General features: G+C 58.6%; 1 protein-coding gene across 5 annotated transcripts; it reads right to left on the bottom strand.

Annotated features, from left to right (window-relative positions):
- Nucleotides 1–474: 474 nt before the first annotated feature.
- CHST1 (carbohydrate sulfotransferase 1) lies at nt 475–17,768 on the bottom strand. 5 transcript variants are annotated; one of them, XM_027072828.2, is made up of 4 exons: nt 17,636–17,768; nt 4,839–4,960; nt 3,843–3,969; nt 475–2,654 (listed from the first exon to the last, which is right to left on the bottom strand). In XM_027072828.2, exon 4 carries the CDS (start codon nt 2,610–2,612, stop codon nt 1,377–1,379), a length of 1,236 nt encoding a protein of 411 aa, XP_026928629.1. In that variant the 5' UTR covers nt 2,613–2,654; nt 3,843–3,969; nt 4,839–4,960; nt 17,636–17,768; the 3' UTR covers nt 475–1,376. The 5 variants fall into 5 exon arrangements, with proteins under 5 accessions (XP_026928629.1, XP_026928628.1, XP_026928627.1 ...); XM_027072827.2 differs by having other exon boundaries at nt 3,843–3,939; XM_027072826.2 differs by having other exon boundaries at nt 3,843–3,939; nt 4,839–5,178; nt 17,636–17,750.

Raw genomic sequence — 17,768 nt, 5'->3', positions numbered from 1 at the left:
GCATAGACACCAGCGCACCTGCACGACTTGTTAAAACGCTGAAATTCTTCCAGGCCAGCTGATAAGCAGCCCCGGCCCTGAGCCACCCCACCCCTGGAAGGGTCCCCTTCCCCGGCTATCCAGGCCCCAGACCCAGAAGCTAAAGGGGCAACGCCCGGCCCGGAAAGGGGTCGCCAGGACCTCATCCTGACCCCCTGGACGTCGATTCGGCAAGCCCTACTGCTTGTTAAATGGCTTGAACCTGACCCCTGGCCACCAGGTGCCTGGTCTGAACTGAGTGCATGGAAATGAACCACCGAAGTCAGCACTGAGGGTGACGAGGGTGGCAGGAGATCTGAAAGCCGGACACTGGCCGCTGAGTCCCCTCCTCCACCTCCCTGCGTCCCTCCCTGCCTCTCCTCCCCCAAACCAGAAACACTTGGCCCACCAAGGCCTGCCCTTGCCGATTCAGAATGGGCCACAATCACGCCCAGATATTATTGCACACTTTTATTTACAGAAAACACAGATAAAGCATTTCAATGTTCGTTTAGCAAACTGATCCACTCTTTTTTTTTTTTTTCTTTTTGGCACAAAGAAATATCACTGATGGACCCCAAGATCAATCGGAAACCCCTAAGATTTATCAGCCGTCACTGGTCCAGGGGCAGCCACGAGACTCAGACAGACAGACAGACAGCATCGCCACAGACTGGAAAAAAATCAGCAAGGTCCACATTCACCTCACAGTAAAAACCTGCTCACCGACAGGCAAGGGCGGGCAGGAGGGGGCAGTTTCTCTGCTCCCAGGGGGACAGCGGGCACTGGGGGCAGGCAGCAGGGTGGGGAGGGATTAGACACCATTCATAAATTAGAGAGAGGTGGCCTTTTTTGTTTTTAACCTCTTACCTTGTGGAAGTAAGACAGTGCAAAAACTACCATACCCGGACCACTCGTCCGTTGGAGAAGCTTCCGAAGTTCTGTGGTTTGGGGCACGTATCTCTCCTCGTGGGCGCCCGTGTGTGTGTGTGTGTGTGTGTGTGTGTGTGTGTGTGCGCGCGCGCGCGCGCGCGCATGCGCTCATGTGAATGTGTGAGTGTCGTGCTTGTAAACATTGTCACCATCCACGCAGAGACCCAGCATCCGTGTGTCTGAATGGGGTGGGGTGGGGGCTCACCCCACTTCACATCCCCTCTGCCCCAGTGATTCCTGTCCAAGACATAGTGCAAATTTCAGAGACGAAAAGGGGGGCAGAAGGAAGTGGAGGGTGGGCAGGGGACAGGAAGGACACAAAGGCAGGGTGGGGGCGGGAGGGGGAAATAAGGCAACAGTTAGAAACGGTCCATTTTATCAAAACCGACGCCACATGCCCCTCACCCCCACCCACGGCGCCCTCGTCACGAGAAAGGGCGGAAGTCCCGCTCCTCCACCAGACTGATGGAGGGGTTCTTGAGCTCCTCCTCCGACGTGGCCATCTTGTAGCCCAGCTGCGCCAGCACCCGCTGGCAGGCGTTCTGGGCAAAGGCCACGATGTCGTAGGAGAGGCGGAAGCGCCACTTCTCGGCCGTGGCCGCCGAGTTTCGCACGGTGCCGTATTTGTGCTTGCCCAACGTGGGGTCGCCCCGCGTGTTGTTCTGGATCCAGCGGGCCACGTGGCTGTCCAAGGGGATCCCCAGGAAGCCGTAGATCTCCTCGGTCTTCTTCATGGGGTTCCTGGCCAGGTCCTCGTAGCGCACCAACATGTACTTGCCCTTGAGCCACGCGGGCCGCGTGAGGCCGGTGGACACGGAGTTGGAGAAGTCCTCGCACACCGTGGTCAGCTGCGTCACGTCCAGGTTGTAGGGCTTCCTCCCCGTGCCGTACCAGAGACGCCAGAGCCGGTACGTGTCGCGGAAGGTCTCGCTGCGGGAGGCCAGAATGCCACGCGGGTCCCGGACCAGCTGGATGACCTTGAGGTTCAACCGGGGGTCCTCAACCAGGGCCCGAAGGTCGTTGACCTCGGGCACCCGCACGGTCTTGATGGCCACGTGGCTGCGCTCCCGACAGGCCTCGGCGGCCACCGTCAAGTTCAGCACGCCGCACTTGCGCACGCAGTCCCCCTCCTCCAGCACCAGGTCGGCGGAGCCCGGGGGGTCGCACACGGGGCGAGAGCACAGCACCCTGCTGGCCCCGCGGCGGAAGATCCTGTCGGTGGTGTGGTTGACGGGCGGCGGCTTGATGTAGTTCTCCAGGAAGTAGAGGTCACAGTCATAGAGGCTCCTCAGGAGGTCGCGGCTGGCGCCCAGCATGACCCGCCGGTCCGCGGGGCTCTTGCCCTGGGTGAAGCGGGGGATGAGCGTGTTCTGCACGTGGTAGAGGGGCTCGAACAGGTAGAAGACGTCCAGGTGCTGGTTGAAGAGCTGGCCCACGAAGGAGGAGCCGCTGCGCGTGGTGGCCAGAATGAGGATGTGGGTCTTGCGGGAGAGGTTGTAGGCGAAGGTGGGGCCCTCCTCGCACAGCCGCTCGGCCAGCCCTGCCTCTGCCAGCCCCGGGCAGGTGTGGAAGGACTTGGCGGTGAAGGTGCGGATGGCCGTGTACTGGATGGCGATTGAGGCCAGGGCAAGGAGGAGGACAGCCTTCCAGGAACATTGCATGGCTGGGCACCTTCATGGGGCTGCTTCTCCACCATGCGGGGTCTGCGGGCAAAGGTGGGCAGCCCTCAGGAAGCAGCCAGGCGTGGGTGCCTCGCTCGGCGCCCTTAGAAGGGCTGGCCTCCGGGGGGGCCCTGGCACCTACCTGATTCCCTCTGCCCCGTGCTCACACACACACCTAAGGGCTGAGCAGCTTCCAGGCTAGACTTTCCAAACTCTGGGGACTCCTGGGAGTTGCTGGGGACTGAACAAACGGACTCTCCACACCCCCGGGGTTTAACCTACAGAATGCTGCAGGGGACTCCCTTCGGGACCCTTGAGTTCCTTAGTGGGGCTCCGCGGTGCAAGAAGCTGACTTCTCCGGCTCACACACTCAGGAGCCCACCACTCCCTGCCTCCAGCCATTCTCCTGCCACTGCCTGTCACCCCTGCCAGCACCTCCTGGGCCCGCCTGCATCTTCCACCCCCCGTGAGCAGGCACCTGGTCCCCCCACGTGGGCAGCTTTCCTCCAGCCCCTGCCCACCCCTAGGAGGAAAAAGAGCTCATGTCAGAGGCTTCCTCCTGTGTCTAAGGGACCCCTGTACGCCCTACGTATCCACTCACCTCTGCCCCATGGGCCCAGGAAAGGGGGACAAATGTGTCAAGCCCACCTCCCCAACTTAGGGATGTAGGTGACCGGTTTACTCTAGCTGAGGACTCCTGGGATCCCCCGGGTTAGGAGAGCCAACTGGCCCAGAACAGGACAGTTCCAGGGCTGCTGAATAGCATCCCTTACCCAAGCCCCAGCACACTCCAGGTTTGTTTCTGGCCACAGGGGCAAGGGAGGGGTCCGGGCAGAGGGCAGATGACCCCCACTGACAGCAGGGTGAACCGGCTCTTCCGGGCCCCCCATCCCAGCCAATCCTCAAGGACCTCCGCCATTAGGCTCTCAGCCCTTCTGTCCACAGGGGGAGCTCAGAGGCCCCACTGTGACCCAGCAATGGCCCCAGAGAACCAGGCAGGACAGAGAGGAGAGGAAGGGGTGGAACAGAAGGGACACCTGAAGGAATGAGAAAGTGGGTGGGGTGGGGACAGGAGAGCAGGGAAAATGAAGGGTGTGTCACAGGTCTGGAGGGAAGTACCAGCCTGAGCATCTGGAAGTCCCCCCCAAGAGAGGCTGGCTCAGCTCCCAGGCCCTGGGGGAGGGCTGGGGCTGCTCCAAGAGCGAATGCAGGGACGGCTCCACCACTCACCAAAGAGGGGCTGCTCCGAGCTAGGGAGTCCACAGCTGCCGGGGCTCCTGGCCTAGCCGGCGGTCCCAGCCTGTGCAGATGCCCTGTGGCCAGCAGACTGCAGAGAGAGAGAGGTAGGGGAGGGGTTCTGGGGGGGGGGGGGTTGATCTGTCAGCACCGCCCTTCCCACCCCTTCTGTCCTGTGCCCCCACAGACTACCTTCCAAGGCCATGGGACAAGGGCCCTGGCTGCTCTCCCAGATCACTGACTCAGGCCTCCAAATATCCTAGAGCCATCTTTTATCTCCTAGATCTGGCCCTGAGTCCTGGGCCCTCCACCCACCTCCCCACCCCCTAGCCATCCTCTCCTAGCAAGTCACTGTCCCTCACACCACGACCCGATGGGCAGGCCTCCATCACCAGCTGACCAAGAGCTGGTGCCCCACATGGGGAACCACCCCAGGGAGGACCCCCAAACTCATCACCCAAGGCAGCTGCAAAGAAATCCACTGGCCACAAATACCCCGAGGCCTAGCTAGCTCTGTTCAGCTCTGGTGGCCAGACTGACCCACCAGACAGATGCCCGGCACCCGAGAATGGAACGGCAACAGAGTCAAAGCTGTCCCAGAGAATTAGGCCGGAGCACAGCCCCAGTTGGTTCTGCATTTTATTTATTTATTTATTTATTTATTTATTTATTTATTTATTTTCTGAAGGAGAGAGAGAGAGAGAGACAGAGCATGAGCGGGGGAGGAGCAGAGAGAGAGAGGGAGACACAGAATCCGAAGCAGGCTCCAGGCTCTGAGCTGTCAGCACAGAGCCCGATGCGGGGCTCGAACTCACGGACCGTGAGATCACGACCTGAGCCGAAGTCGGACGCTTCACGGACGGAGCCACCCAGGCGTCCCTGATTCTGCATTTTAAATCGACAGAACCACCTGACCCTTCAAAGTCTGACTCGTTCAGTGACTCCCCAAGAGAGGTTTAGAGAAGTCAACAGGGCCGCCGGGGGGCTCACCTCAGACCTCCCGGTGGAAATGGCAGCTCTGTCTAGACAGCCCAGACGCCGAGGCCCGCACGGAAGGGACAGCCGGGGAGGGAGGTTCTTCTTCCAGCCACAGCGGAGAGGAGAGCGGCTACCTACAACTCAAAGCAGAAGTGGACCAGGGAGCATCCCTGACCTTGACGCTGCTCGCGGATTCTAAGTTAAAACGTCAACACCGTGGCGAGCGTTGTTTCGGTTAGCATCTTCGGAGTACTTCCTAAGTGCTAAGCCTTTGACCTGCATCCGCTCATTTATTCCTCACAGGAACTTCACATGGAAGCCAGTTCTCAGCTCCGTTTCACACTGGAGAAGGCTGAGGCACAGAGAGGTGGAGTCACCCCCCTGAGCTCGCGTGCCTGGCTTAACGCACATCTAGCAGGTTCCCAAAGCCCTCGCTCTTTCCCTCTGAGGAGAGTTGACCTTGTTCCTCCAGCTTACGCGCACTTGGCCTTCAAACATGCATTCGATTAATGTCCCCAGCCCACTTGTGAATCGGCAAGAGAGAGACGGGGCATAAGAAGGGTACAGACGATCCGTAAGACTTACGGCATGTTCCTTCCCTTCGCTGTCTGGTCTTGTTGATCTACTGGCTCGTGGCTGAGGGGGTGAACTTGTGCCTTGTGAATATTCTGCCCACATCCCGCTATTTGGCATGACTCCTTTGGGGGAGGGGTTCGCGGATCCTCACGTCCCAAACCTGCCGTGCTGCCTGGCTCGGCCAACTCTGAACACTATGCGGTTCCTTACAGCCCCCTTTGGGAGGGCAGGGTCTTCACTCCCATTGTTTAGATGGAGAAACTCAGGCTCAAAGACTAAGCAAATGGGCATGGGCAAACAAGGAGTAGCAGAGACTCGAATCCCCGTGTCAGACTCTTAAGCCAGTGCTTTGAACCCTTTACCATCAGCTTAGCGGAGTAGAGACAGACCTAAAGAGTCTGGGTGCCTCAGGGAGGGGCACAGAAGTGGGGCTGAGGTGACGGTGGGCCATCTGAGGCTCTGGGGGTACTTAGTACGTACAGGGAATAGTACCGCGTCACCAGGTGGCAGTAAATAGAAGAACACAGTCTAGATTCTTGCGAACCCCAATGTGATCAGAGAAAAACCACACCCCTGACCACACCCCATCCCTCCCCCCTCCCCCGCCTCACTCCCCGGCGGTAGAGAATGCTGACTCCATCAACAGGGTTGGGTGAGGTGCCCAGCAGAACTGCCTCTCTGCGTTAAATTAGATCCTCCTACAAAATGCAGGCCCACCCTGCCTGAGTGCCCCAAGACAAATGCCTTTAAAGAACAGGTAGGGAATACCATTAATAACAGTGCTCGTAATATTTTCTTAATGTCTTTTTTAAACTTATTTTTGAGAAAGAGAGTGTGTGCAAGCAGGGGAGGGGCAGAGAGAGGGGGGACAGGGAGAGAGGGGGACAGAGGATCTGAAGCAGGCTCCGTGCTGACAGCAGCGAGCCCGATGCGGGCCCCGAACTCACACATGGTGAGATCGTGACCTGAGCCAAAGTCAGAGGCTTCACCAACTGAGCCGCCTAGGCACCCCTGCTCGGTACGAGTTTTAAGTTATTTAAGGGTCTGCAGTTGCAATGCCATTGCATTAGGTGGCACTCCCTTTGCTCTTAACCCGTGAAGATCTGCCCAGATATCCAGCATGACCCAGGCTCTGTTCTAGGAATCACGGAGGGGAGAAAGCATGAAGGCAAGCACTTCCTGGGCATTCACGATGTTTATTCCAGGCAAATGCTCCTCACACCTTCACACCAACCCTGTGTGGTCGACGTTGCCATATCCCCATTTTACAGATAAGGACGCGGGGGGTTCTGCAAGGTTAAGTAACTTTCCCAAGCTTACACTCCGAGTAAGGAGCAAAGCCAGGATTCTAGCCCAGGCACTACTCCCTGGAGCCCATGCTCGAATCCTCCTCCCTGACCCATGACATTAAACCCCTGGGGTCCCCACCGAGACAGGAAACAGATGTCTTGAAGAGATTTCACTTAGCTCTAAGATTCTGGCACCAGAAGGAGAGGTCACCTATAGAGGGGACCATTTAAGTTTCTCCCCTCACAACTTCCCCCCCACTCCACCCCAGAGAAACTTAAGGCCAGGATTAGCAACTGCTACCTTGGCTAATAAATCAGAAGTAACTGAAGCATCCCGACGCTACAAATCCCTAAGAAAGGGGGACTCAGTGTCGCAGGTATAGCACCAGCAAGGGAATGCGTTCAAAGTCCCAGCCCCAGGCCATTCCCCTGTCTCCCAGGAGGGCAAAGCTAGGGCATGGGCACAGGAAGATGAAGAAAGTCAGACCCTCCTAGAAAGGCCCCTGCTCTCCTGCTAGCCTGGCAGAACTGGGCTCAGGGCTGGCCAAGCTTCCTTGGTATGCTGGAGGCATCTGCCCTGGAAACCAGAGGCCCCAGGGCCAGGTCCCACTGTTCCCAGGGGAGCCCTGGCCACTGCAAGGAACTCTCCAATGCCCTTGTCCTTCCAAGCCAGACTGTGAGCCCCACGGCCCCTCCCCGGGCTTGGAGCAGGGCCTTCCTCCACCCCAGGTTAGTCACAATCCAGACAAACCCTAGACACAGGAGCCCAGAATCTGTAACCTCTGTTGGAAGGCAGGGGAGTTGATGAACTCCCAGCAGGAAGCTCAGATTTCAATGTCAGCCACCGTCAGATTAGGGCACAGATAAGGGCACACGGTGGAAGTGAAAATATGCGTCTACATCAGAGAACTGTAATCCAGAGCTCAGAGCTCAAGCCACGGAATCACACCCGTCTGGATTATCACGTAGCAGGTGTGTGGACCGGCATTCACTAGCTTTTTCTGGGCCTCAGTATCCCTACCCATAAAGTGGGCATAGCCATAGTAGTGAGTGTAAGAATCCAAGCATTGAGTCAATGCCAGGCGTAGAATAACGACCTCATGCTTGGGACACGGGCTCTGGCATGAGCTCCATTGGCGGCCAGGCTTCTTAATCTGTCTGGGCCTCTGTTTTCTCCCCAAAGAATGGGGACAATTGTAACAAGGCTGTTGTCAGGGCTAATTAGTTAACACAGTGCCTGGCATAAAGTAAGCCCTCAATAAATAACGATACTCGTATCATGAAATGTCTTGTTTGCTTTTTGTCTCAGCTGAGCACCTCAGAACAGATCTCACGGACTCTGAGAGTGAGGTAGACACTCTCCCTGACTGCGGTGTCCGGACCTCTGCCAGGCAGGCCTCTGCCCACGTGGCCCCTTCTTCCCTCCTCGCCTCGCCCAGCCTGAGAACTTTCTGCCGCGGAGCCGCCGCAGTGGCTTGCCTGCTGCCCTCTAGTGGCCACATCCTGTAGTGCAGCCCCTTAGCGCCGCGTCCTTGCTGTGTGTGTTCAGAACTCCTGGCCGGCTGATGCAGCTTTATGGGAGGATTCAGGCCGCGGGAGGTGATGTTGCAGGGTGCAGTGAGGTGCGATGATGATACCCCCACCTGAGCCGTGGCCTCTGCTCTGTGCATCCTCTCTTCCTCACGCTCACCCCAAGAGACAAGCAGCAACAAGCAGCCTCACCTCATCCAGAGGGCCTCTCCTCATGCCTCTCTGACAGGGGAAGGAACCCTGAACTTAATATCACAGGCGGGAACGGCCTCTGCTTTCCCTGGTTGGGAGACCTTGGACTTATCCCCTGGCCTCTCTGTGCCCCGATTCTTCCATAGATCCAGCAACTCTACGGGCCTCCCAGCTCTGATCCTAGGAAGGCCTGGCGCTCCATTTTCAGAGTCAGGGCCACCCTGGCCGCAGGCAGAGGGATGCTCCTTTGGGAGCCGGAAAGCCCCAGTCATCTTCCAAGAGGATATCAGGGCTGGCCGCTGGGCCCCATCCCCCTCAGCTTGGTCCACGGCAGCCCCAGTGGGGGCTAAGAGCCAAGGGGCTCTGCCCTCTGGTGAGTTCGCCCCCGGCCTCCTGCTCTGTGAAATCCCATGCAACCCAGAGCTGTGGCATTTGCCTCTTCTGGGCCACAGGCCCCTTGGAGAGACACAGTCCCTCTTTCCAGAAAGATTCCTTCGTATCCACAATTTTACACACACAAGCAGAAGGCTCCAGGACCCCCTAAAGCCCACCCATGGGCCCCTTAGAGGCTTCACCCCCTCTATGAGCAGCATTCTCCCCTGCCCCAGGATCTTTTCCCCAGCTGACCATACCAGAGAAGCCTCCACAGATATGTATATACTGATGTGGGGCTATCACCCAAGATAAAGAAGCTAGAGCCAGAAAACACATGTGCAACAGTATATACCACGGCTTGTTTGTAAAAAGGGGATGAGGTGGGGGGAGGGTATTTATACACACGCGTATACAACCACTGAAAAAACTCTCGCTGAACTGGTAAACTGTAGATGCCCCTGCCGGAGGGACTAGGAGACCAGAGCGGGAGGAAGGCAGTTCACGCTGAGCCTCTCAGTTCCATATGAGTTTATTAACTTTCTGGGCTAGGGCAAAGCCATGCCAGGCAAGATCTGGAGGGGTGGGACACTGAAGTCAGCAGTGGTAACTCCCCGCACCTTCTGTTCTGCCCCCAGGGCACTGCCTGCCAGCTCCCCCGCCCCCCCCCCTCTTCCAAGGCAGCGGGGTCAAAGTCACTACCTTTTGGCTCTGTCTGTTCAGGCAGGCCGCTAAGGGGAGCAGTCAGCTGGTGCTGCTGAGACAGGGCAGGCGCTGAAAAAGAGGGAGACCTCCAGGGGGACCCGGGGCTGCGGGGAGCAACCGAAGCCTGAGTTGGGGAAAGGACTCCCCTCCCAGCTTTTTCTTCCCAAAAACAGTTTGCAAAGCTCCGAGGAGATCGGGAGAGCAAAGAATAAAGATCCTGAACATCGTATTTCTGACCAGCCCCGGGAGCCAGGATGGAGGGGCCCAAGGCTCTGAGGCCCCAGGAACTGGAGCAAGGGGCTGGGGGGAACTGGACAGGGAGGGAGGAGTTGGCACACAGACCTCTGGGAGAGCCTGCAGAGAGGAAGTGCTTAATCCCTGGGTCTGCGGTAGCCAGCGCTGACCCACCATCGATGTTTGTTTAGTTAAGACGAAAACATATAAAAGAGCAAGGTTGGTTTTTTTTTTCTTCCTTAAAGGAGTGAGGTGATGAAAGGAGCAAGTGGAAAAACAAGGGTACAAACGAACGTCTGAAAGAACTAGAAGCCAGATTAGCATACAAGAGCCAAGACACTTCTGGGCCGGCATGGGGATCTGGGCTACCCGGCAGCCAATGGGAAAAGTGAAATATTTCATTTCAGGTTTCATAGGAGCCATGAGATGAAAATGAAAACATCTGCTCAAGAGATGCCTGACTACTCCTGACATTGACTCTCCTAGAGAACCCTGAGCATAGCCTGCCATTCTCAAGACCTCGTACCTGCTAAGCCTGAGGACAAGTTTCTTGGGGCTGTGTTCTAGAACATCCTTCAAGGTGAGCAGCATGCCAACCCATAATTCAGCCAGGGCAGCCTCCCAGGGGGAGGAGATTTCTTGGGGTCCAGAATCAGCCCCTGTGGTCTGGGTCAGCCCAAGGGAGATGGGAGGCTCTTCTCTTTGCGGTCAGGCCTCCTCGAGTTGAAACACCGGGAGGCAATGGACCTTCTCCCCAGAATCTGCACCAACACAGACAGGGTGTTTGTACACAGTCCTTAGAGTCCCTGAGCCCCATAGCTATCCACAGACCCCACAGGCAGAACGTGTGCATTGTCAGGCATCTTGACAATGTCAAGTTCTTGCAGCCAAGGTTCCAGAGAGTGAGTGCCCACCAACTGTACACCCTCAGTAGAGACACTCAGCTGCCTTTTATGAGCTCTCGTATCTCCGGAGCAGGACTCCAATGTCCGTACATAATGACACGGGGGGACACCCATCAGTGTCTCAAGCCTCCTCGAAAAGTTACCCACAGGGGCGCCTGGGTGGCTCAGTCGGTTAAGTGCCCGCCTCCTGATTTCGGCTCAGGTCATGAGCTCACAGTTCGAGATCGAGCCCCGTGTCGGGCTCTGTGCCGATAGCACAACCTGCTTGGGATTCTCTCTCTCTCTCTCTCTCTCTCTCTATCCCCCCCCCCCCCGCTCATGCGCTCTCTCTCTCTCATAATAAATAAACTTAAAAAGAAAAAATAGCTATGAGAACCTGAGCAAGACACTTAACCTCTCTAGACCTCAGTTGTCCTCATCTACAAAATGGGAAAGACGGTAGCAGAACCTTCCAAATAGTCGGGTTGTGAGACAGCACACCGATAAATACCCAGAGCCTAGCACAGCCCGGGCACAGAGCAACTACTCACTCCACTCGCTAAGTAAGAACCGTGAGTGTGATGTGCGGGGACGACTCAAACCTACAGGCCGGCTGTAATGGCCTGACAAATGTGGAAAGAAGTCGGAACAGATGCCACAGCCTCCTCCCCTGAAGCTCCCACGGCCTGTGTGGTGGAAGACACTTGCTGTGGGGGCTGCAGAGACTGCCTCCCGGTCCTCCTGTGGGCCCGGCGGGTTGGCGGGGTCCTGGCCCGTCCTGAGGAAAGTTTTCTCCGGCGGTGGGGAGAGTGACTGACCTCCTGGCACAAGGCTCCAGTGTGCCCAGCGCCTCACGGGGGAAGGATGAGTCAGAAGGGCCCGGTTCCCTCAGGCTGGTCCCACCACAGCCCGGCCTGTGGTAGGCGGACCTTTCTGCCCCGACATTGGGCGGAAAGGCCCCGGTTTCCTGTCCCCCCCCCCCCACCCCTCCCCAACAGCCACAGGCAGAGAAGGAACAGTACTGAGGCCCCACCCCCTGGACACCGGGCTCTGGCCCATCCCCCCAGCTTCAAGGACTGGAAACGTCCAGCAGAGGCTAAAGCACCAGCAGCTGCTGCTGGAGGGGCTGGCAGGGGGCGCCACCCGTCCCCAGATCGGGGAGTCTCCAGCCTGGACCCCGGCTGGCCCCTGAGGATGAGGGCTGGGCATGGGACAGGCTCCCCTGAGCCTCTGACACAGGATGGAGGGGCCGCAGGAGCAGACACCCAGAGGTGACCCCAGCCCTGGCTCACATCAAGTGGGTGCTACAAGCCATCCTTCCCACGTGAGGAGCAGCGAGGCACAGGCAAGTGAGGGCGTTCATCTAGGTGTGCGAAGCTGGTCTGTGCTGGGGTCGGGGTTCGAGCTCAGCTCTGAGGACCCTTACCACAAAACAGAAGGCCCCAGGCCTCGCCCAAGAGTAAGAGCATCACCCAGTACCTGGAGACTAGAGGGCAGGGGCAGGGACTGCTGGGGCCAAGGTGGCCCCCAGGGACCCAGGCATTCACCCTGACCCAGACAGGGTCTCATCCAACACCTACTGACCATCTCTAAGGATCAGGTCCCTGGGGTGTCAGCTGGAGGGATGGGGCTGCCTATGGCCCTGCCTGCCTGATTCCCAAGCACAGCAAACAGGTCTGTGCCATCTCGCCACTTCCTGCGGGGGGGGGGGGGGGGCAGGGGGGGCAGCTCTCCCTCCCCAGACAAATAACGAAAGGACAATTATCAGGAAGACTGGAAGAGATGATGGGTGTGGACATGCCTGGTGCAGTGTGGCACCTGAGAGAGAGCAGATGCCACAGACACTCTGGCTAGGCAAGGAGAGGGAGGTGTGAGTGTGTCCTGGGCCCAAAAGCTCAGGACTGTCCAAATCCCGTGCAGCCAAGAGGACACCAAAGGCTGTCTTTATTACTACCTGGCCTGAGATGGTGTGGAATGGAATTTAGGGTTTGGGCTCCAGACCAGGATAAGGTCTCCCTGTTCCCTAATCCCAGAACTCACTACCAGCCCACGGTTGGTTACATGGACAGCCCCCCCCCCTCCATGCCAGGATGCCGGTGTGGCTCGACCTGTCACCCTTCTGTCTCCTGGATGAGAAGTGTTAGGGAGAGCCACCCACTGGGAACGTGAAATCGGGTGAGTGTCTCTGCCCCCACATCAACAGGGGCCTCGACAAGACACAATGGCTGCTCGCTGAGGGTCTACCGTTATGTTATGAGCCTTTCATGCACCACTTTATCTGACCCTCTCCCCAAGCTTGGGAGTCAGGACTACAGCCGGATCCATATCACCGTGACAGACAGAGGCTCACAGAGGTTGAGTGACTTGCTCCTACAGCTCAGAAGCGGCAGGATGGGGAACTGGATTAAGCCTTCAGGGCGCATTGTGTGTGAGGTCCTCACGTCTCCCAGGTTCTCCCTGAGGGCTTCCCCTCCTGCCCTCTCTGACCTCCTAAAACCCTGTCTGAACCAACCCACTTAGCTCTCCTGACCCTAGACTCACGCCAACACGGCAGAAGGCGAAACCCAGACCTTGGGCCATGGACAGGCTTACCGTCCCTGAGCCCCAGGTACCCGGGGAGGGGAGCCCACACCCACCTCCCAGGGCAGGTGAGGGGCTTAAATGAGATCCTAGTATTGTGCCTGGTTCCAGGCAATCACTCGATTAACGATACCTTCAGAACGTTGGCTTCAGACTTGTCTGCCTCCCTCGTCCGCCTGCAGAATCCCCGAGGGAGAGCCCCAGGCCCTCTGTCAATCCCCACCCTCGGTGCCCAGCCAGGGCCCGCAGCACGTGGCAAGGACTTGATTGGGCACTAAACAAGCCGCTGGCCCCCCGCAGAGACCCGGAGAAGGAGAGAGCTGTGCCCCGTTCCCCATCCCAGAGCAGGAGATGAGCTCTCCCTCCAATTCCCAGCTCACAGCCTTCCAGCTCTAATCAAGGAGCAAACACAAAGAGGGAATCTCTAAACATTTAGAAAACGCGGGAACTCTGTGCCCCACGTGGCACCATGGGGATTTATAAAGAACAAATCATGCCTGACAAACTTGATGGAATTACAAGACCGGTAGATGAAGGAAATGCAGGCAGGGTAATATATCTTGATTTTTAGCAAAGCATTTGATACAGCGCCGCGAGTAATCTTACAAAATTAATTCAAACAGACTTGGCCCTAAGCACTTGTCATGGGGCTGAAAGCAGGAGGGGGCAGGTCCCAAGGGTCCTGAGTGGAGGAGGCGACCCCAGGGGGAAGGGGCGGAGGGATGGGGTCTGGGAGTGGGGGCAGGGCTGCCCAGACCCAGCACTGGGTCAGATCTTATCTGACATCTTCATTAATGATCCTGAGAGAGGGAGTAAACAGTCCGTTAATGAAATTTGCAGAGGATATTAAATTGGAAGGTGTTGTGAACACCAATGAGGACAGCAAAGTGGTCCAGAGAGACCTGGGTGGCGGGGGGGCGGGGGGGGGAGAACCTTGGCAGGAAACTGCGATTTTGGCGGGGGCTGGGGGCAGGGTGCTGGACCTGTGGGCTGGGCAGCATCTGGGGCTACCTGGAGAGCCAGGGAAGAGGGGAAGGCATCCCCGGGGCTGGTGTGGAGCTGGCAGTGATGAGATATGAGAGAGGGAGTGCCTTTAGGGAGCTTGGAGCTGAAGCCCACCTTACAGGAGGGAAGGAGGGGCTGTCTGCAGGCCAGGGAGAAGAGGGTGGCAACGGAGAGAAGGGCTGGCTGGTGAGGGGGTGAGGGAGACGCTGGCTGAGCCATCACCGGTGCCCAAAATGTCCCCGAGGCGCCGCTCTGACACTGCCGAGGCCGAGGCCGGTCCTGCAGGGTAAGGACAGGCCCCTCTCCCAGCCAGCTGGGCAGTTACACATCAGCTGGTGGCTCAGGCTGGAGCCCCTAGCTGTCCAGACTTGGAGGGTGTGCTGAGAGCACTTCACCAATAGATCTAACCTGGGGGCAGGAAGAGGAGGGCAGGGTCCGTTATCTTTCTGGAGAGTTCCTGATCCCTCTTTCATCAGGAGGGAGAGGCCCCTCCAGGATCTGGAAAAGTTGCCCCACCCCAATCTCTTCTCACAGTCCTCGGAGCCTGGACCTGTCCTGTCCCTCTCCCTCTGGCCCAATCCCAAGGAGGCTGAGGCAGAAAGCTGCCCATCCATCTGGACTTGGAGGATTTGTTCTCACAAGGCTCCTAGACAGGTGGGGTTTGAACAGGAGCCAGGGCTCCCTAGCACGGGGACGGGCCCTCAGCAATCTAAATAAATGCTTTGTGGGAGGAAGAAATGGATGGCTGGTTCCCAGCTGGGGCGGCTGGGGGAGGCTCTTCCAAAGCAAGAGGCCAGCCCTACCAGATGTCAAGATCACCTGTACAGAGGATAGACCCAGGTGACCACACAGGGGGTGCTCCTTCCGACCCCCAGAATTAATAATAAGGACACTTCCTGAACAGTTCCGCTGGTTCCATTGCAAGTGCATTCCCCGTATTAACATATTTGACCTTCACGGCAACCCTGCTGATAGGTGCTCTTTTCTCCCCATTGCACAGAGGACGAAACAGAGGCACAGCGATGAGCCTTGGCACTGAGTCAGGAGGCCCAAGGGAGAAGGAGCAGTCGGCCAAGAGCCTCAAGGAAAGCCGAGCAGCTCCTGATGGGAGGACCGCAGGGGGTGGGGAGAGGCAGCCCCTCCTGTAGGGACCCTAGAGCCTCGCCCAGCCTCTCCCCACCCCCATCACAGGGAGTTGGCCCAACTCCTGCCACACTTGTGGAGCCTGATTTTACTATATGTTTCCCTTCTCCCCCACCACCACCGCCGCGCTACACCGAGTCCTCAGAACAAGTCTGTTTCCATGGAAACCATACAGTGACTCAGGGCTTCGGGACCTTCTCTGAACCAGATTATGAATATCAAATGCTCCCTCCCCGCACCAATGCAGAGTGAGTTAGAAAAGTAAAGAGAGAGCCACGGTGGGCAAGGGAAGGAGACAGAGGCGTGGGCAAGGGGACCTCGGGGGGGGGGGGGTACAAGTCTGTTCCCCCACCCCCCCACCCCCGCTCATGAGAGCCTGGCTCCTGGGCCCCTCTGCAGACTCAGTGGAGCACAGATGTATACCTCTGTGCGTCTGCAGCCAGCACACATGCAGCCCCTACATCAGCAGCATGAGCACCACCCTTTCTCCGGAACTAGGATCCTGTGGGTGGGGGCAGGGAGGTAAGGGGGATCTGCATCGTCCCTACTCGGGCCCTGAATATGGCAGAGGGGGCTGAGAGGCCAGGAAGGAGGAAAGCTGTCTGCAAGAGGAGCTCGACTTCCAACGCCGAGGAGGAAACCTCTGGCCAAAAGCATTGTAATGTTTAGCAAAGAGGGAAATTTGGATTTTAGGGGGGAAATGTGTTTCTGCTTTAAGATGAGGAGGCCGTGTTAAGTATATGTGCCCGGGGCGGTGGCGGCGGGGGGAGGGGGGAGCGGTGCATGACTATTATTTCAAAGGCCAGCAGGGCTGGGGTGATCATTAGCAGAAACTTCCTCTCAAAAGCCCCCACCCTGGCCTGGCTTAGGGCAGCTCACCTGCCCTAATGGAGACAGTATCCGGGAAATCAAAGTTTACAGAGCAGGCTCCTGGCCTCCCACAGGGGGCTGAGACCCAAAGGCAAATCCGCCCCCTCCTTTCCCCAGCAGCTCCCTGAAGACCCAGGAGGGAGGGGGAAGAGAACAGGTTGGAGGCTTGATACCTCCCTGGTGAATCCAATGTGTGAGTCATGACGGTGAGAACACTTGGAAAAAGAAACAGGGTCATGGTGATGCCTTTGAGCGTCCCTGCTTGCTGAGGACTGGAGCCTGGGAACCGCCTGCCCAGGTAAGGTCTCTGCCTAAGGCAGCTGGCCCCATCAATCGTCAAACGAAAGGGGTTGAGAAAGCCCTGAAGGCGGATAACTGGGACCTTAGTCCCCACCTGCTTGCCTCTCAATACCTACACTTTCCTTTGGCTTGCCAAAGCAACTACTTTCCCAACCAGAGTGCCTGCTCCCCTGCCCCTAATCCTAGGTCCCTTCTCTGCTCTCTGCCCTACGAGCCATCCAAAAGATGCCAGGCTCAAGTCTGTCCTGCTTAGGAGCAGTGTTTAAGTCCACGGTGGGAAACGTGCACCAGAGGTGAGGTACCTAATCCTGGGAAACGGCAGGCTTGGGATGGGGGGAGGGGGCACCCTGTGGCATGGCAAATCAGGCCAAGGTGCCACCCTAGGATGATCCTCAGGTCTTACATTTTAACCCCTGGCTTCCCAGCCAGGGCCACTCTCGGCTGTTAACTGTGAAAACAAGCATTGGGTTCCTGGAGCCTGGGAGAGGCTGTGCCCGGGGTCCTACCCAGAGAAGAGCGAGAGGGTGGTTCTGCCTTCCCATGGGGGCGGAGGGGGGGGGGGAGGGCTCTGCACCATCCGGCGGCCGGGGCCCTACGGGGACCCGGCTCATCACAGGGTGATCGGTGCAGGTTCGGAGCCAAGCCGGGGAGTGGGGGGGGGGGGGGCGCAGGAAGCAGGGGGCACCCCCCTGCCTCTGGATGCAGCTCTGGTTTGGAAAGTTGGTGCAGGCGTGGGACCTCGGGGTCTCGAGGCGTCTCAGCAGCCCGGAGCCGGGCAGGTTGTGGGACGGTAAACCCGGGGCAGCCCCCGAGTGCGCTCCGCAGCCGCGGGGAGCTAGGCGCCTCGGGGCCGCCGCGCGTCTCAAGTTTGCTGCCCTCCCCGAATGGGGGCGGGGAGGGCTGGGGTGGTCGCGGCGCTCGCCCGCCGCCGGCCCGGGGAGCCCTTCCTGCGCCCAACGCGCTGCCGTCCTTCCCGCCGCTCCCCCCCGCCCCCGCCGCCCCCGGCCCGCACCGCCGGTAGCGACTGTCCTCGAGCGGAGGGGCGTCTCCCACCGCGCCCGCGCCCCTCCCGCTGCTGCGGCGAGGGTCCGCTCCCGCCCGCCCGGGGCCCGCCGCGCCCGGCCGATACCTGGTGGGGGGGCGCACCGGGAGCCGCTGCAGCGCCCAGCGCCGGCTCCATCCTCGGGTCTGGAGTCAGGCTCGCCGGGGGCCGGCGGGCGGCGGCGGCGGCGGCATCCTCCGCCTTCCGCGCCCTCCTCCTC

This window comes from Acinonyx jubatus, chromosome D1 (assembly GCF_027475565.1).
Source record: "Acinonyx jubatus isolate Ajub_Pintada_27869175 chromosome D1, VMU_Ajub_asm_v1.0, whole genome shotgun sequence".
NCBI classification, from domain to species: Eukaryota; Metazoa; Chordata; class Mammalia; order Carnivora; family Felidae; genus Acinonyx; species Acinonyx jubatus.
The sequence above is the reverse complement of the archived record's forward strand: the minus strand, read 5'-3'. Positions and strand labels throughout refer to the sequence as shown.